At 53.6% G+C, this 18,980-nt stretch overlaps 6 protein-coding genes across 6 annotated transcripts; 4 read left to right on the forward strand and 2 right to left on the reverse strand.

The window, feature by feature from the left end:
- Positions 1–145: 145 nt before the first annotated feature.
- Positions 146–724, forward strand: CTHT_0023070 (uncharacterized protein; the record flags this gene model as incomplete). Its single annotated transcript, XM_006692708.1, has 2 exons — positions 146–484; positions 545–724. 2 exons carry the CDS (start codon positions 146–148, stop codon positions 722–724), a joined length of 519 nt encoding a protein of 172 aa, XP_006692771.1.
- A 454-nt stretch (positions 725–1,178) lies between these two features.
- Positions 1,179–3,385, reverse strand: CTHT_0023080 (uncharacterized protein; the record flags this gene model as incomplete). The annotated part of the gene is made up of 4 exons (XM_006692709.1): positions 1,179–2,582; positions 2,682–2,811; positions 2,885–3,054; positions 3,155–3,385. 4 exons carry the CDS (start codon positions 3,383–3,385, stop codon positions 1,179–1,181), a joined length of 1,935 nt encoding a protein of 644 aa, XP_006692772.1.
- A 2,130-nt stretch (positions 3,386–5,515) lies between these two features.
- Positions 5,516–6,526, forward strand: CTHT_0023090 (60S ribosomal protein uL2; the record flags this gene model as incomplete). Its single annotated transcript, XM_006692710.1, has 3 exons — positions 5,516–5,527; positions 5,715–6,341; positions 6,401–6,526. 3 exons carry the CDS (start codon positions 5,516–5,518, stop codon positions 6,524–6,526), a joined length of 765 nt encoding a protein of 254 aa, XP_006692773.1.
- Positions 6,527–7,487: 961 nt separating this feature from the next.
- CTHT_0023100 (adenosine kinase-like protein) lies at positions 7,488–8,779 on the forward strand (the record flags this gene model as incomplete). The annotated part of the gene is made up of 4 exons (XM_006692711.1): positions 7,488–7,539; positions 7,658–8,116; positions 8,183–8,678; positions 8,740–8,779. 4 exons carry the CDS (start codon positions 7,488–7,490, stop codon positions 8,777–8,779), a joined length of 1,047 nt encoding a protein of 348 aa, XP_006692774.1.
- A 405-nt stretch (positions 8,780–9,184) lies between these two features.
- CTHT_0023110 (uncharacterized protein) lies at positions 9,185–12,742 on the reverse strand (the record flags this gene model as incomplete). The annotated part of the gene is made up of 6 exons (XM_006692712.1): positions 9,185–9,252; positions 9,521–11,449; positions 11,504–12,169; positions 12,242–12,363; positions 12,421–12,534; positions 12,618–12,742. The coding sequence occupies 6 exons, from the start codon at positions 12,740–12,742 to the stop codon at positions 9,185–9,187; spliced, it is 3,024 nt and encodes a 1,007-aa protein (XP_006692775.1).
- A 5,027-nt stretch (positions 12,743–17,769) lies between these two features.
- Positions 17,770–18,676, forward strand: CTHT_0023120 (uncharacterized protein; the record flags this gene model as incomplete). Its single annotated transcript, XM_006692713.1, has 2 exons — positions 17,770–18,147; positions 18,212–18,676. 2 exons carry the CDS (start codon positions 17,770–17,772, stop codon positions 18,674–18,676), a joined length of 843 nt encoding a protein of 280 aa, XP_006692776.1.
- Positions 18,677–18,980: the final 304 nt, after the last annotated feature.

The following is an 18,980-nucleotide window of genomic DNA, read 5'->3' on the forward strand; positions in this document are numbered from 1 at the left end:
CGATGATGTATTGGGACCAGCTCGCGACCTGAGCATCTTTAGCTCCAGAGATGCAAGTGTCTAGACAAGCCATCAAGGCCAATTGACCACTCCTCGCGCTGCCCGGGGTGAACCCCCTAAGCTCTCAACCGAAAACCTGCCCGCCATGGCCGACTCTGTCCCCCTCCAGATCGCCGATACCATCCAAACAGCCCACATCCAGCGGCATCCTTCCCCTCTCCATGATGTAAACCCTCCGCATGGCGCCGGGTCCACAGCCGAGCCGGTGTATGTTGACAACGAGGGAATCGACGAGGGCGAGGAGGAGCTAGACACGTCGGAGGAAGAGGAGTACCGGTCCTCGCGCAGTGCTGTCCCCCGCCCCCGCAAGCCGCAGCACCACTTTCCGCCGCTGCCCGATCTGCGGTTTGAGCAGAGTTATCTTTGGAGCATACGGAATGCGGATACTTGGTGGAAGGTTGTGGCCATTACTGTGAGGGATCAGGTAAGAAGTTACTTGGACAGTCAGGCAAGCGTTTTAGGATGGGGCGCTGACTGTGTTCAGGTCATGATGCCCCTGCTCCAAGGCATTGTTTACAATCTATTTATCTGCGGCTGGCAGTACTGGAACAAGAGCGCCCAGATTCACGGCTCATCCGTCGGTGCGCGGCTACGACGTTGGTGGTATGGTGTCAACAAGTGGCCAATACCGCCACCGGCTCAGAGTGGGAGGAGATGGAGATAGTCGACCGCACACCGCTGCTTTTCACTCATATTAATGTCCATCTTTCTCACGATGTACTTGTCTAGAGGTGATACTTGGCTCTATTTGGTTGGTTTGTGATTAGGTTGCCGAAAGTACATAACTAAGCTAGCTAGCCGAACTCTCGTAACATAGCTCTATTGCGGACCAGAAAGTTCCTTTCTGCGAGTATGATGAATAATAAGCCCGGACGCGATATCTGTATGAAAACCCTGCTTTTGGTGAACCCCCAGACCATGGCTAAGAAGCCGACTCTGTAATAGAGTGTCTCTGCAAGAGGGGAAAAAAAAAGTAGCAAAACGAACCCGAACCTCCCCAAACAACGTCGCCCAGGTGCTGACCCCATTCATACCATACTCTGAATAATTCCGTAGAACGCCCATCATCATAGGCCAAACACGATACTCTAGAAACTGATCCCTGACTAAAACAACCCTCACTCCTGCATGCTCACATCCTCAGAAGCAAGTGCTGCTGTAGAAGTAGGGGGAGGACCGGTTCGAGTAACCTCTGGACTGCCCCTCAGGGCCAACGAGGTCGCCGGCTCACTGGTTGGGGTCGGAGGGGACTGCAGCCCAACAGGGGCATCTGTCAAAGGCTTATCTTCCGGCTCAGGAACGGTCTTGTCACAGACATTGTTCGCACCGGAAATAGCCTGAACCTTTTCGATCATGGGCTTATCAGCCTCAACAGGCGTCATACACTTCGTCGTGGCAACCGAGATCGTCTCCTTTGCAGGATTTGGCTGCACCGGCGCCGTCTCGGTCTTCTCCTCGTCGCTCGGCCTCTTCTCACCAGGCGGTCCAGGGATTTGGCGCACCTTGTGGTTCTCATCAAACTCAACTCGAATTGGGAACTTGATTATCAAGCTCTTCTTCCTGCCTGCGTCAGTGGTAGAACGACCGATGGCCGTAGTCTCAAGATCGTCCTCCGAGAGCTCGGCGTCCTCGAACTCCTCGTCCTCGTCATACTCCTCCGTTTCGTCCGGCACGTGCTCGTCCTCCTCTTCGTCGTCGCCGAAGTCGGGTTCGCTGCCCTCCGACTCGTCGGACTCGAACTCAGAGCTCTTTCTCTTCCTGCCGCCCGCAAAACCATTCAGTTTGGCGGCGGCAGACCTCAGGGGCCGACCGGAGCGAGTTGTTCTCGGGGCGCCCGCGTCAGAGGTGTCGCCTTGGAAGCTGGTCGCAGCGCTCGGGGCGCCAGTGCTGGCTGTCTCTGCATTCAGCCGGTTCGGCGGTTTAACTTGTCTACCGCTGGCCGTCGTGATCGGACCGCTAGGGGCAGGAGTATGGTTTCTAGTGTTGCGGGAGGACCGGCGCAGAACAGGCTCATCGGAAAAGAAGTCGTTCTCGTCATCGGAGAAAGTGTACTTGATGCGCTTGCCACGCGTGCGGCCCTCGTACAGCGAGAAGCCTTCGGGGCGTCTGAACTGCTCCTTGCGCATCTGGCGGTACTCTCTGCGGCGCCTCTTTTCTTCCGTGGCCTCGAATCGCGGGATAGCGGCCTGAATCTTTTTGGCCAGCGCCTTGGCCTTCGGGCCACCATCCTGTGTCTCCAGCTTCTCAGCGAGAGCCTTGAGCTCATCAATGCTCCCGGCAACGCTCCACCAGGTTCTCTGCAAACCAGCTGGGTTGCTCTCCCGGTAAACACGGAATGAGGTATCGTCGTTACCCTCGATCAGGTAATAACGGCGCTTGTCACCATCGCTGCCCCACGGCTGCACACTCAGGGGAATATTCAGATCGTCTTCGTGGCGGTTACGATACGCCTTATTGATCATTTGCCGGATCGTATCTGACGATGAAAGCGTCCACTGCACAAGAGTACGCAGCAGGGTAAGCTAGGGAAGACGACCGGAAGTCAGCGAGTCGGCCGCACACAACATTCTCGACGAGGGAACTCGAAAAATATCTCGGGTAATCTTTTGCGCAAGACATACACGTTGATCTCGCGTCATCGTCGTGAAAGTAGCCCCGCCTGCAAGCGGGTTCTTGCTCTCCCAATCCTTGGCCCATTGGCCCTTGTGAGTCTGTATGGCTTCCTCGAGCGCACGGTTGTAATGACCAGGCCTGCACACACGCGAGTATGATCAGTAACGGTGGCCTCGAACGTCGTTTATCGGTTTCGACGGATGGTACGCACTTCACATCCTGCTTGCGGTTCAAAAGCAGGCTAAGCAACGCGCAAAGGAAATGCTCGACGCGCTCGCCGGGGATCGGTTCGCTGACATCACGCTCGAGCTCGTGAGGACCAAAATTTGCAAGACTCTTGGGGAACGCCTCGGTGAACCGGGCGCGGAACATGACGATGAACTGGGGGGAAGCAAAGTTAGCTCGGTGCGGCGACTTGGGTGGACCGCGACTTGTCGCGTTTCTACGCGGCATCGACGCGAATCATCGCGAATACACGTACAGCAATGTCGGGATTGTCGGCAAACACATATTCATGCGGCGGGGAGGGCTCTCTCTTGGGTCTGGGAGGTGTCTTTTCCTTGGGCGTCTCAAGGTTCGGGTTCCGGTCGACTTTGTGGAAGAATTTCAGGATGCCGTGGCGCTCCTCCAATTGGATGTCGGACTCCGAATCGCTTGGCGGGGGCGACAGCGATGAAAGCGACGACAATTCAGAAGAATCATCGTCAGCCATTTTTTATTTTAGTTGTCACGGATTCGGGGAGGAGGTGTCGGGGTGTTTGTTGGAAGATGAAAGGGTTGGCGTTGGAGTGCGGCGAGCGAAGTGGGTGTGGAGGAGGGAAAGTGAGGAGCGCTTGGATGGAGAGGGAGGAAGATGGATCGGCTGCAAGAAATTACGTCCCCGGCCGACACTTGGCCCGGGGCACTCCCAACCTGCCTTTCAATAGGGCTTGCGAAGATGTGATAGGTTGATTTTCACCGAAAACAACTCAGAAGGCATACTATGCTACAATCCTACGTGCTGCCGGCAAGCTTTGCCAGTGCGAGCAGGAGAGACGAGCAGGCCGCCAGTCTGATACCGTCATCCCCAGCTCCGCACCAGCCCGATGCCATCACCAGTCCAACCCGTATCGCCACCCGCATTCTTTGACCCTATGCCCAACATTGAGCTTCAACAACCCCATCCTCGCCATATCGAACTCAAAACCTCACATAAACGGCCAAATAAGCACCTCGCAGAGGGGATCCAGAGAGTATCCAGAGCGGTCCGGTTGCACAAGCAGATAGGCACTGGCACCACATTCGTCCAGTAGCCTCCCAGCAACCAAAAGAGTATCGTGGAGTGAATGGGAACCGCTGGTGATGTCGTCCCCGCGGTAAGTAAGGCCGTATGGATGGTACCGTGTGTAACAGCCAGCTGCGCAGCAAGTGCCGAGGGCAAAAAAAAAAAAAAAAAAGCGACCTTGAGAGTCGTCAACTGTGACCGTGTCTATCACCCGCATCCATGGGTGGTGTTGTGGCTGACAAAACCACAACGGTCGGCAACTTTTTTCCACCTTAGGCAGTCGAGAGCTCTTGCCTGGGCCACGTCTGCGATTTTTTAGCCGCCTAAGTCTGATTCCCACAACGCCGCCTTGAAAATAGCCCACCCACAACAGCATTGCAGCAACGATGCTCCAGCCCCAGCTCCACAGCAGACTCAACACCTGAATGGCAACTGGGTCCATTCACAACAACCATCGTGAACTGATATCAAAACGGGCTGACGCTTGTCCCAAAACCCGACAAAACGGCGCAAACCCCAATAAGGAGCAATGGCTGACGCCAAAACAGAGCTTTGAAAAGCGAATAATCCAGGGCGGGAATTAGAATTCCGTCTGGAGAGGTTTGCACTTGCACCCAGCCTTGCAATCTTTGAGAAAACCACCAACATTATGGCTGGCGGCTTAAGATGCTGGCTGGAATGTCATGCATCCCCAATCGTTTGATCGGTCTGGGGAGCGCAGGTTGGCCCCTTAGAACAAACATGAGCCACACAGCAGAACCACAAGGCAATACAGCTGCAAATTGTGGGAAATCCTCACGATAGCCCTGAAATGCTGCTTCTAGGGAGGCAAACAGTGTTGTATGTCATTTCATCATGAGATTCGTAAGAAACCTAGGCATCGTCAGCAGACGTCAACATCCAAGGAGAAGAGCTCATATTTATTGCGAATCATACACCTGGTTGGGACAGCCGCGCGAGATATGGCAGTGGTGTACACGGTTGCGAGTCACGTTCCTCGGGATGACCCGTTCCAAGAGGTTGAGAGGTGGAGGAGGAACGTGAGGTGAAAAGCACGGGCGGATCTGCAGCTTTCAGCCCGGCGGCAAGCCTTGTACCGTGCGAATGTATCTGGAACTGAGATCGGCACTGTCTAATCGCAAGCAGAGAATCATCATATCCAAGCCTCAATAGTCAAAGAATGAAAGCACATATCGCAAACTAGGTGTCTTTGGGCTCCAAATGGCTCATGTTGCTCTAGCAACGCTCTAAGCTTGGTGAACAAGTGCTGAAGAGACGCAGATGCCCGAAATTCTGTCGTTAATGAAGAGCTCTTGGCATCGGGGGGTAAGACCCTGGACCCTTACGTCAGCAAGTGACAAGGGTTCAACACAAGCGATCCGGAGGACTCCAGCCACAACTTTCCCCCGCGTTAGGGCACTCGGCAAGCCACAGCCATTTTGTGGCTTGCGCTCCACACAGAAATTTGGAAAATTATCGCTTCACCAATTTGGAGCTTCCTCGTGCCGCAATCTCAACTTCAATCACCACCGAGCCACCAGTCCCTCACTTCCATAATTTCAAGGTAGGAAGGGCAACATGGGACGCGTCGTAAGTATCACCATTCGTTTGCTTCAGTTTCCGAATTCTCGACTCGATTCGGCACCGAGACTCTCGACGGCGACGACGACGGGCGACCGACCGAGTTGGCATTGGTTGTTTTTGCGCGGGGAAACCGACGCAATGGGCATTCAGAGATTCAGATGGCGCTGACGAGAGTGTTTTTGCTTGAATTTAGATCCGCAACCAGCGTAAGGGCCGCGGCAGTGTGTTCACTGCCCACACCCGCCTGCGGAAGGCCCCGGCGAAGTTCCGCCCTCTCGACTATGCCGAGCGCCATGGCTACATCCGCGGTATCGTGAAGGAGATCATCCACGACCCCGGCCGTGGCGCGCCCCTCGCCCGTGTCGTTTTCAGGTCGCCCTACAAGTACAAGCAGATCACCGAGACCTTCATCGCCAATGAAGGCATGTACACCGGCCAGTTCATCTACGCTGGCAAGAACGCCGCCCTGACCGTCGGCAACATCCTTCCCCTGTCCTCTGTCCCTGAGGGTACCGTCGTCTCGAACGTCGAGGAGAAGCCCGGTGACCGTGGTGCTCTCGGCCGCACCTCGGGTAACTACGTCACCGTCGTCGGCCATAACCCCGATGAGGGCAAGACCCGCATCAAGCTCCCGTCCGGCGCCAAGAAGGTCGTCCCCAGCAGCTCTCGTGGTATGATCGGTATCGTCGCCGGTGGTGGCAGGACCGACAAGCCTCTCCTGAAGGCTTCTCGTGCCAAGCACAAGTTCGCTGTCAAGCGCAACCGCTGGCCCAAGACTCGTGGTGTGGCCATGAACCCTGTTGACCATCCTCACGGTGGTGTAAGTGCTGTTTCTGCAATGAATATTTGGAAAGTTATGGATCTGACATGGTGCTACAGGGTAACCATCAACACATTGGTAAGGCGTCGACCATCTCGCGGTACGCCGCCCAGGGTCAGAAGGCGGGTCTCATTGCTGCGCGGAGGACGGGTCTGCTGCGTGGTACCCAGAAGACGAAGGAGTAAAGGCTTTCATCATGGTTCTTCATCTGGGCAAGGGGTTCATCGGATTGCATTGGTCTTTTGCTGCTTTGTAGTTATGGGACTGCGAAGGCGGACGGGAGACTTGCTCTTTCTTACGAGCATTTGGCCGTGAATGAATATAAGGATTCCCAAAAGCGGTACGGCCCGGGGCTTGTGGATGGGGCAGCATACTCGGGGCGATCCTCGGGAATCAAGGGCCGCAGGGAAAGCCAAAGGCTGGCGAGGCCATGCAGTCAAGAAGAACACTCTTGGGAGAGAATGAAAGTGGGCGCTCCTTCAATTCTGGGACAGCTCAGGTCTACCGGCTACGCCCCTGAGCGAGCCATGATTTGTCCGGCATTTGCCCTGTGTGATTCAGTAAGAGGTAGGATGCAATGGATATGTGGTGTGATGGGAACACGGTAAGGGAAGTGAGCCTGTGAAAGCCGGGAGGAGAGGGGCATGCATGATGAGAGGTCGGGGCGAATGATCAGTCCATCCTGGCCCATTCTCCTGACGTCAAGCTGTCAACCGAGTCCTGCGTCCCATCCTGGGTAGTCTCTGGATGTTATGGATATATATTGGGGATGTGAGGGGTCGGGAACCGGACTTCTGCATCCATCCAAGTTCCATAACTTCTGACCTTGTGATATGGTCTCCCTTTAATTGTTTCCATCCGTTAGTTATCCTCTATCCGGAGTTTCTTCGAGAAATGTATCGCGCAAGGTCAGCGAATCTGAGGTCCGTCGTTGCCAATGCCAAGCCCTTGTCCCTAGGGCTTGCCAAGTCCTATTCCTCGAAAGGGGAACTGTCCGATGGCGGACGAATCGTAAGCAACCCCACCACCTATTTGCTGCCCCGCCTCTGCTTATGGACTGGCGCTGTGCGATCGAGGGGCATTAATCCTTTCTGCTCTCGAATCTCAGCCTCGACTACACCACAGCACATCCGCCGGCTCAGCACAATGGCGTCTACAAAGCAATACAGACTTCTCTGCCTAGAGAACCCTCTCCTTGGTACGTAAATAATGCGATATTTTGAGTCACTCGGCAACAAGAAGCTTCGTTTTTTTTTTCCTATTGCGCATCCTCTTTGCCGATGCCGACTAACATAAACATGCCACCACCTCACTAGATATCCAGGCCTTCGGCAACGAGGCTCTGCTCGAGAAGTACGGGCTTAAGGCCAATGATGCCATTTTGGCTGAGGAGAAGCACCTGCCCATCTATGAGGAACTCCTCAACAACTACGACGCCAAGCTGATCGCCGGTGGTGCCGCCCAGAACACGGCCCGTGGCGCGCAGTACATCCTACCGCCCAACAGCGTCGTCTACATTGGCGGTGCTGGTGACGACAAGTATGCTGCCATCCTGCGCAAGACATGCGACGAGGCTGGCCTGCGCGTCGAGTACCGCGTCGACCCCAAGATCCCTACCGGCCGCTGCGGCGTCGTCATCACTGGTCACAACCGCTCCATGGTCACTGACCTGGGCGCCGCCAATCACTATGACCTGGAGCACCTCAAGCGCCCGGACATCTGGGCTCTTGTTGAGAACGCCGAGGTCTACTATGTCGGTGGCTACCACCTGACTGGTGAGCACTAGACGTGTCCTGTTAGTTTCTCTTCAAGATTCTACAGACTAACTAACAAGTTTTCAGTCTGCCCGCCCGCGATTATGGAGCTCGCCAAGGAGGCGGCCGCCAAAAACAAGATTTTCATCCTGTCCCTTGCGGCGCCCTTCATCCCGCAGTTCTTCAAGGACCCACTGGACGAGACCGCGCCCTACTGGGACTATGTGATCGGCAACGAGACGGAAGCCGCCGCCTACGCCGAGTCGCATGGCTTGGGCACCACGGACCTCAAGGAGATCGCCAAGGCGCTGGCCAACCTTCCCAAGGCAAACCCTCAGCGCAAGCGCGTGGCCATCATTACCCATGGCACTGAGCCAACCATCGTTGCTGTCCAGGGCGAGGACGAGGTTAAGGAGTACCCTGTCCACGAGATTCCCAAGGAGGAGATCTGTGACACCAACGGCGCTGGCGATGCCTTCGCCGGCGGCCTGTGCGCTGGTATCGTCGAGGGCCGCCCGCTGGCCGATTGCATTGACATGGGCCAGTGGCTGGCGCGGCTGAGCATCCGGGAGCTGGGTCCTTCGTAAGTTTTTCTGTTATTATATATCTCACTTGAGACAGATCAGCTAACCAAGACTTTGTAGGTACCCCTTCCCTAAGCAGACCTATACCCCCAGGCAGTAGATGCAACCAATATATAAGGAATAAGTGACGGATCTCAACATTCTTTGTGTTTTGCAAGATAGAGCCACGGGGTTAAGGGCGTTGGAAGGTGTACGGGACCTAGTCAGGAGGGAGGAACATCCAAAAACTAAAAAGCAATGAGGGAGGGATGGTGGGTAATGTAGAGCTAAATGTTTCAACAACGGCACACATCAAGTATTTTGTTTGGGAGGTGTCAAGTGTCACATCAACTTGGGCGTGTCAGTCAAAGAAAGCAGTAATCGATTGTGGTTTAATAATCTGCTTCCCTGTTGTTGCGAGCAGAAAACACCCTTTCGCTTGGGCCACGAAGGCAAAAAGAAAAAAATGAGACACTGGCAGTCTCGATCGATCTTGACCTCCACTTCCTCGCCACGCAAAAATTGCTTACGCGGCTTCCTGAAAGTCATGATCTGGGGCCTTCTTTGCAACCTCTTCCTTTGAGTCCAGTCCTCCTGTGCCATCAGTTGGACATCCTGCTCGAAGTGTGCTGCAACAAAGCCCAAAAGAGCGAAGCAAAAAACCGGACTCGGCGTTGCGTTTGTTATTCAGGGAGTGGATTCCCCAGGTTGAATGTCAGTCTCCATCTTATAACTGGTAAAATTTTGTTACGTTTCAAAAGTTCCCGTCTTCAACTACCCCCGGTCGTTCCCCGAAAAAGAGGATTTTCCGAACTCGTGGTCCGGGCATGCGCCCACGCCCTTCCTGCCGGGGTCGAAGTACCATCAGCCCCGATACCCAAACTATGTTCCCACCGGTACTGCTCCTCGGATGGGCGGGAGCGCAGAGCGTACTGCGTAGCCAACGACTCGGCCCCAGTCATGCCTTGCGAAGCATTCCGCTGCTGTTGCTGAGCTGTTGGCAGGCCCCAAGAGCTGTTAACCGGAGGGAGGCTGGATGAGCTGCTAGATAAGTCGAGATTAGAGAAGGACGAGCTCGGTGGTACGGCACGGTCTGAGGAAGAAGCCACAGCGTAATGGGTTCCTCCTTGCTGGCTTGTGTCTGTGCGGAAGGAGATGGCCGCAGCATCCCAAGGATTTTGGCGGGGAGCAGCACTGGGAATTGCTGCCAGGTCATTGGACGCCAAGAGTTGATGCTGGTTAGGCTGGTAGGATATCCAAGTCGACCGACTACCGTAGATGTTTGCATATGTTTGGAGAGATTGACTGCTGCGGCCGTTGCTTGGTACTGCAGTGCCGAACTGAGGGGAAGATGACGATAGGTCGCCTGGAGACCCCCGACTGCCGTTTCGCACATGTGTCGCATGCGAAAGAGAATGAGCTGAGCTGGCCGGTCGCGAAAAGCCAGGCATAACCGATCCAACAGGTTCCGGGTTTATAATAAAGTTCCAAGGGAGTGTTGGAAACGGCTTGGCCCCAGAAGTGCCTGGCGGTGGGCTTTTTGGTGGCTCTTCTGCCGTGGTCACGGAAGCATACGTGTATGGGTTTGTCTGTGCAGACACATGGCTCGGTGTCTGCGGCTGAGACTTGCGAGCGGTCTCAGGAGGAGCCAAAAAATCGTTGAGGATTTGAAAGAGCTGGTTCTCGATAGGGTATTCCGATACGACAGGGGCTGGCTTAGGCGTCTTAGCCGAGGCCACAGCCTGCGACAGTTGAGCGTACTGGGCTGCAACAGCGGCAGCAGGGTTCCCAACAGGAGTTGAGGAAGTTCTTAGATTAGGTCCGTAAAACTCCGCGTCCTCCGAAAGCTCATTAGACTTGGAAGACCTGGCGGGACTTGGAGGCACTGCTAGCCGCGCGGGAGTTAGCCGGGCTGTATTGGGAGCGACTGGCTGTGTTGCCGCAGGTGTCGCAACATTGGAGGGGATCGGATGCTGAACCGGGGGCGCGGATGCTGTCAGGGAAGTTGGTACCAGAGAGACAGGCACAGCAGCTGGCACTGTAGTAGCAGGAATCGGAACTGGTCCGGCAGCTGCAGTGGCAGGTAGTGCATTCTGTGCTTGTGCTGTAGCTGCAGGAACAGGCTTCCCCTCAGCCAGGTACACGACGGTAGTGTGCTGGCGCGAGTCCTTTATCATTGTCGACGTATTGAAAGGGAACCTTGACCCCGTGTCGGACAGGGCCAGAGTGCAGCACACGACATCGAGAATGCGGGTAAAAATAACGTCGTCGTCTGTTGCATTATCGCTGGGAACATCTTCGCGGCGAGGTTTCGGCTGGCGTGTGAAGGCGTCGTAATACAGCTGGCAGCCATCGCGAAGGTGTGGCCCATTCAGGCACTTGATGCTCATGGTCATCTCGTCTTCTGGAAATCTCCACGACACTGGCTTTCCGAGCTCCAGGTTGCTTGCAAGAAGCTCGAAGAGAAGCGTGAGTGTGTTGCTCAGTGTGGTGCACATGGTACCAAAGTGCGGAGCCAGGTAAGCCTGGAACTCGACAAGTTCAGCACCGTACGAGCAAAGCCAAGCCATATACACCCGGAGGAGCAACAAAACCCGCTTGAATGCAGCCGTGAACAAGGTTTCCGGCCTCTGGGTATCTGTGGTACCATCCTTCGTGGGAGGGGTCTCCCGATTACGCTCGAGTAGGTCGGTGATCTCAAGACCCAGCACGTGCGCGATTGCCTGGATCATTCGAACATTCAAGAGGAGAATGAACCCATAAGTTCGGGAGCCTTCTTCGGACCAGTTTGCTAATATGTGGTTAGGAATGACATCTCGCAAGCATGCGGACAGAACAGTCTTACCGAGATTGCTATTGTGCGCAGTAACACAGGAGCATATGTTGATTAGGACCATCTTGAGCAGAGTGTCATCGGAGTCAAGACCAGTCCCTGCCTTGAGGGCCATGGACATGCGATTGTCCACCTCCTGTTCGAGTGCCTTGCGCCTGGTAAACTCCTTGCCCTCATAGTATGAGGCGTGGAGTTTAAGAAACCAGTGAACCAAGGCATTCTTGGCATCCGTAGCTTCCAGCCCTCGGATGGTGTTGAAGACCACCTCAAGGTTCTTCTTAGCGTTGGGATGTGGTTTCTCGCAGGCCAGGGAGCGATATAGGTGATAGAGGACTTGCAAGTAATCCTTCAACTCGGTGAATATCGCCGCGCATTGGTGATGCGCGAATCCAGATTCGGGTATCAGGTCGATGGCGAGGCCATAGTAGGCTAGAGCGTTGTCAAATTTAGGGAACTTCGGGTGCAGCTGCGCACGGTATCTTGCCAAATCTCCCAAGTATGTGAGCGTATTGTGGCAGGACGACCTGACGATATCCTCTATCTGAGCTGCCGCGGGGTCGATCTTGGACGCTTCCGGGGCCATCTCCTCAACGCCAGCCTTGCGCACAATGCGTCGAAGATCCTTGACCTCATACCGGGCATCAATCCGCTGCAAATAGCCCTTGTAAAAGAACTGCGCTGTTTTAAGGGAGGATGCGAATGCGCGTTCCAACTTCCGTTTGAGCACCTGCTCGTGGGAAGTTAACTTACCGAGTGCTCGCCTATAGGCGCCAATCACCATCCGGTGAGCAGCCCACAAGGTGTCCTCGGCGCCTTTCGAATTGGCCGCTCGAATGTCGAGCCAGATGACTTCAATGCAGCGAAGACGGTAACTATCCTCGGTGTTAACAGGTGGAAAGTTTCCGAAGAGCAGCAGCACGCCAACTCACTTAGCCAGCAGCTCTTCCAGCCTTTCGAAGCGTTGTAGAAGGTTTCCATCGTGTCCCTCAGCTTGGATATGGTCAATCTCTTTCTTGAGGGAAGCACGGAGCTTTTGAGCACGCCTGCGCAAGTCAACTGGTCAGCAGGTGCTCAGGATCCTAGAAATTCAGCGGCCCAGGTCTCAACTAAATGGATCACCACGCACTTCCAAATGTCGTCGATGGATGGCATCCTGGCCTCTGCTGCTGGTGTTTTTGGGGCTACTGGCACTGTCGCAGCAGTACCAGCAGGCACCCTCGTGCTCTCAGCGGTTCTCGAGGTCGAAGCCATGAGTACGGTGAACGGTGTTGTATCTAAACAGATCCCACTTGAACGAAGGGAAGGAAATGCGCCAGAAAAGGGCGAATGAGGCAGCAATGTGCGAACAATGCGCTTTAGATAGGTTTCAAGAACAAAATGTGCGAAAAAGCATGTGATAGATTCGGATGGCGTTGCCAGCACTCAAGACCGCAGCTCACGGGAAATTGTCCATGCACCAAAGGTATGCCCGTGGTCCATAGTTTGGCTGGCGAGTGAAGACGAGACTGCGAGGAGGAGGCGCGCTCCGGCTTGAGGCTAGCAGTCGCAGATTGACGTCCGACGGAGAGCACATTGGAGGACGGAGTCGCAGAGACGCAGTCGAGCGCGGGGAATGACGACGAGCAGCGAGCAGCAGGGGCAGCAGGCGGCGTCTCCGAGGTCCGAAGGTTCGAGGTTTCGAAATGCGAAGTTCGAAATTCGAAGCTCGAACGATGATGACGAGGACCAGGAGTCGGACAGACGACGCAGTCACAAGCCCTAAGACCTGCGACCTGTTGAGATGAGGGGCGAAAGCGTCCGGGGATGGGGATGCGTTGCTGCCGACACGACGAGTGCGCAATCCCACGATGCGCAGCGAAACGGAACCTATCAAGCACCCGGAGCGCGCGGGAGTTTCTCAAAAAATGATGCAGTACACGGGCGGTTCGCAGTCCCCCTCCACCAAGGCACGGCATTGGGCCAGCGACTGCTGTGTCCGCGGGCTGCTGTGCTTTTTCGCACGGACCACAAACGCTGCGCTGTTGTGGGCCTCATATGCAACGGTCAAAAACGGAAATACTTAATCAGGGTGCCAAACGGTACTTAGCTATGTCCCCGTTTCTTGTTTGTCTTGAAAATGGAACTACATGATAACGCTACGTAAACCATACAAAGATGGTGACACAACGCTGTAAGCCACCCAGCCTCATGACCCGTCAAGGTATACAGGCCGAGTAGGCGCACTCTGAAACACTCAGCTCTGTGATCATGATCATAGTGCCCGCTTTCATTCACTATTGAAAACCTGCATCTTAGCTCTTGGAATCTTCAGCATGATGATATCGACTCCCATAGCTTGGCTTTCCAGCCAGGCGTTAATCTATAAGCCAGCAGGTCACGATCTCTGCGACAGGCAAACATAAAAGAATGGCTCAGCACCCTTTTGTCTTTCTTGGTTCTGGGATTTGAAACCCAGAGAGATGCTTGTCTCTTGATGCACTTCTTGAGATCCTCTCTACCGCTGACGCATACTTACATAAATGGGCTTGACAAAGCAGTTTATTCATGTTGTCGGTGGTCTAGCCGTGGAGCTGGCTAACACATTAGCAACACCATCCCCAAGCCGACCACCTCCATCCCAAGGCCAATCTCAGCCCTCTCAGTTTCAAGCTTATCCCAGCAGTCCTCAACCAACAGTGCCCAATCCTGAATTTCCTGGAACTGAAACTTCAGTGTACCAGTCCCCGAATTATCAACCTGGACCAGCCGGCTCTGGATATCAACAGCACGGTCAGAGTCAAACCGTTCCCCTAACATACCAAGGCGATACTCAGTCCTCTCAACCATATGTTAATAACTCCTTCAGCGGAACTCCCAACTCTGGGTCCCTGGCGCCAACATATCAATTCCCAGCATACCAGTCCCATCCTCAAGGCGCCGGCTACTACCAGCAGAGCCAAGTTCACGCCGTTCACCTTTCGTCGCCGCCAACCTCTCCGCCCCAAGGGCAGTCTTCTCCATCGATTCAGCAGTACCTGAACACGAGCTCCGCCGTTCTTGGCGATGGGATTACGGCTGTAACACATCAGCCCTCATCCACAACTGCTGGCTATCGACACTCACAAAATAACTTGTCTGTCCCATCTCCATCATCACCGACACCTCCCCAAGTGTACACCTCAGCCGCTGCCAACTCTAGGGTTCCGATTAGTCAAACGCAGACTCAGGGCTACCAGCCTCCTGTAACACATCAGTCCTCATCTGCATCTCCTGGCTATCAGCAACCACAAAACAACCTGTCTGTTACTTCTCCAGCATCTCCTACACCATCCCCAAAGCATTCTGCCACTACCAATTCCAAAGTTCCAACCAGTCAACCCCAAACCCAGGCCTATAAACCTTACCGACCTAACTTCGCGGGTAATCAAGCAGCTCCTTCATCGTCACAACCTCAAAAACATTCTCCCACTGCTGCCAACTCCTCAGTTTCAAACAATGTCTCGCACCCTCCGGCATATCAGCCTTATCAACCTGGCGTGTCTGCTAATCAGCATTCGACACAGAATTTGTTTGCTCCCTTACAAGCACCGCCATCGCAGCAGCAGTGTCATTTCTCACAGTCATGCTCCAGCAATACCACCCCAACAACTTCCAACACTGGCACTCAAACTCATTCCTCTCAGCCTCAGCCTATAAGTTCTGGCCATCAACAGACGTGGCCCCAACCGATTGCCGCGCCACACCTGCCGCAGATGAATTCTCAGTCCGCTTCAACACATCCTGCTGCCTCTACACAGACACAGCAAAGCCAGATTCAATCCATGCCCTCGAGTCCATGGTACACAGCTTTCCGACCGAAGGATGACTATCATCCCTATATCAAAGACCGTGTAATTCGCGATGATGGGGACGGGAAGTTACAAGATTGTGTCGGTAAAAATCCAGTAGCACCAGCCCGCTTCGCTTATCACCCTGCGGCTCCCGAGTTCCTCATCTGCCCTCAGTGCTTAGCGACTCTTGCCGACACGGACCCGCTTCTAGTCCTGTCACTTCAATTTACACAGGAGATGAAGTTGAAGCCTTGTAACTTCTCGATATCTTCGCCCCGTCTCACTTTGTCTCTTCTTCCCAAAGCACGTCAGACACAAGACTCTCAGCCGGTCATCGATTTTCTTGTTCGCCGCTCCACCATCCCAGAGTGTGAAGGGAAGACCGAGACAGCGAAGTTTTGGTATATCATAAATCATCCAGGAATGCCATCTGATTTCGGGGTCTGCTCAGCCTGCTATGAAGACATTATTCTTGCTCTACCAGCTGTGGCTGAACACTTTCACCCTCGATTCCTGCCACATAGGTTCTTCTGCGACCTCTCGGATCCGTTTAATCAGCGTGCCACTCTCATTTTCAGCAAGAAGCCTCAACCGGAAGGGCTTAGCCAGTTCTGTCAAGCAATTCAGAGCTGGAGAACTGCGTTGTCCCATCCCTGTCCCGCCCTCGATCCACGTACCAAGTACACTGGAAATTGGTATATCGCACCACAGGTACCTGGGTTGACGATCTGCGAGAACTGCTACTACAAATATGTTTCTCTCACTGTTTTCCACGATAAGTTCGTCCGCGATGACGCCCAAGACAACAATCAGCACCAGATGTGCTATTTTGCAGATCAATATTGGTGCATGACCGTCCCGTTCCAGTTTGCACGAGGGCGCAGATCTTGGGAACTATTTGAGCGCAGTGCTCGCATCATCATCACCAGTCCACCCTGCTCGGCCGAGAAGTTTACAGGGAACACAATGCACACTGTTGTTGAGAACCCGACCAATGATCCATTTCAAATTTGCCCAGCATGCTTTGCAGGCTTCATTCAACCACGTGGCTTTTCTTCTCACTTCAAGCAAATCAATGTGCGTCCGTACGAAAAGGGTTGCAGTTTGCATCCTCGTGCGACCCATTATCGCTGGTATTTTCTGTTTCTCTCCATGGCCTATCACTATGGTTGCTGGGCTTTCTTTAAAAACTCCCTTGCTGAGAGCAAACCGGTAGGACCGGCAGCGCCAGACCAGAACTCTATACATGCGCTTCTTAACCTTGGTAATCTTCTTAGCATGATGTCTAACAACTTGGGAGTCGGGATGGATAGCGACCTGCAGCGGCAGATCAGGGAGATGGAAATGAGGTCCCTTCGAAGGACTCAGGAAACGAATGCTGCGGCATCGACCATTAGTCATGCGTTTGTTATGCAAGGCTATCGCAGCGCACTCGACTTGATTTGATCGATCGTAGAGAGAAGAACTGCTATTGTTACAACCATATCTGTTAATGCGGCAATCGCTATCCGGGAGTCTATCGGGAGTCTATGGGATCAGACACCGCGTCCATTGTCGAGTTGATCATCGTACATTTATGTGGCCGTCGGCGAAATGCAGATGGCCAGTTATCTGGGAGATTTTCAAATTCAATGAGAACTTAGGTAACTTGAAAGTTCAAACAAACAGAATGCCATACAGTCTGTTTCTTCGTAGTCCAGTTGTAGTTTCAGTGGGAACCTTAGTCCAATGAAGTTCAGAATAGACGATAGCGACACAGTCTGACGAGACCATGGATGGGCATTTTGAAATTCAAAATTGTTATGCTCCGAGTTTTGTATTTTCCCATAGGGGAGGTGTGCTGCCCAAGAGCCCCTTTAGATTGACAACTCCGTTTCCTACGTCAGTGCGGAGCAAAACACGGAAACTGGAGCAAAACGGCCGTCAAACAGCTCCGACGGTGATCTGTTGTAGGCCAATCAGAACATCTGAAGCTGCCAAGACTTCTGCCAAGTACCGGAGAAGGTGTTTCTGGGGTATCCTGCTTGGCGTTTACCGGCGGCGACCAGCGGCCCGGTTCGACTTGGAGCTTGGGCTTGTCTCTGCTTTCATCGCGAGAACCTTGAAGACCGATCGTCAAACCATGTGCTTACAGCCTACATGGGATGGTTAACCCCAAAACGCAACTTCAACAACTTACAATTCAACCTTTCAAGTGTGGTTTCTTGTTTCCCTATTCTGAGCTTCCTACCCGATTACGCTTCACCTCAACTCACCTAAACCGAACCGAACGTCAAACTTCGGAACGCTGCGCCTTACACTGTCTAGACTACCTAGGTAGACACGACCTTGTCTGAGCCTGCCTAGCATTCAAGCACAAGAGCGCTTGTGCTAGAGGTACAAAGTACAACGCTCAACATCCGACTGGGATCTCGGAACCTCCAGGCAATTAGATCATTTCACTTCAGCTCCCAGCAACCAGCATAAAAGATGAAGCGTACAAGGGAGCCTGAGGAAGAGCTATTACCAACCCAGCAAGAAGTTGTGAATAGATCTATAAATGGACCAAATGACCGAAAGACAGTGGCCAGCAACAACGGTGATACACCGCGTGCTGCCAAGATCACGGAGCTCGACCTGTCTGAGTACAACAGCAGGGGCATGAGCATGGTTTGCGCGCTGCCACCCCACAGAGAGCACCTAGTCTTCGCTTCATACGATGAGTACGAAACACATTATCGGGAACAGCACACGAACCGCTGCCTTGAGTGCCAAAAGAACTTCCCCACCGCGCATCTACTCAATGTGCACATCGAGGAGATGCACGACTCGTTTGCCATGGTAAAAAGAGAACGGGGTGAGAAGACAGTAAGTCACCGAAGCCACATAGCTCTCACTGTCTGCTAGTCACAGCTCTAACTGCCTACTCCAGTATTCATGCTTCGTCGAGGGCTGTGAAAAGAAGTGCAGTACACCACAGAAACGCAGACTGCATTTGATCGACAAGCACATGTACCCAAAGAACTACTTCTTCGCGGTGACGCGGGATGGCATCGACGGGCGGTGGTCGCTGTTGCTAGACAAAGAACGGCGTCCGAAACATGGAGGGACTGGCAAGCCTCGACCTAAGATAGAGCCGTCGCGCATCAAAGGTCACGAACCACAGAAGTCAAGGACCGTAGTAACTCCCACGACTTCAACGAACCAGCAAGGTACGAGGCCCGACAACGATGCCGGCGGTTCTCAGCAGAATCAGGACCAGAAGCAGGACTTGCCCATGGAAGAGAAGCCAGACCAGGAGATGGAAGATCTCTCCACCGCCATGTCAGCACTCCAGTTTGTGCCCATGAGCGTCCGGTTTGGACGTGGTAAGAGGCCAGGGTTCGCCAAACAGTGACCCATTTTGCCCTTAAGAAACCAAGAAAACTTTCAGCGAAAAACAGCATGAGCATTGGACATAGTACAGGAAGGCATAGAAAGACTTGGTAGCAGTACATACTGGATGATATGCCCGTGCTCTGACGCAGTAGTCTTGAGCAACGACTAATCATAATTCACGAGTTATTTTCGTTGTATATACCTTCCCATGTCATTCCCTAGCTCAGTAAGCATTTCTACGTAGAAACATGCCTGCTGGATGGACCTTACACTCCAAAGACGCCATTAAATGAGATCATTCTCCAAGTGCCAATGAAACCAAA

The sequence above is a fragment of the Thermochaetoides thermophila genome (genome assembly GCF_000221225.1).
Source record: "Thermochaetoides thermophila DSM 1495 unplaced genomic scaffold scf7180000011816, whole genome shotgun sequence".
Lineage (NCBI taxonomy): Eukaryota > Fungi > Ascomycota > Sordariomycetes > Sordariales > Chaetomiaceae > Thermochaetoides > Thermochaetoides thermophila.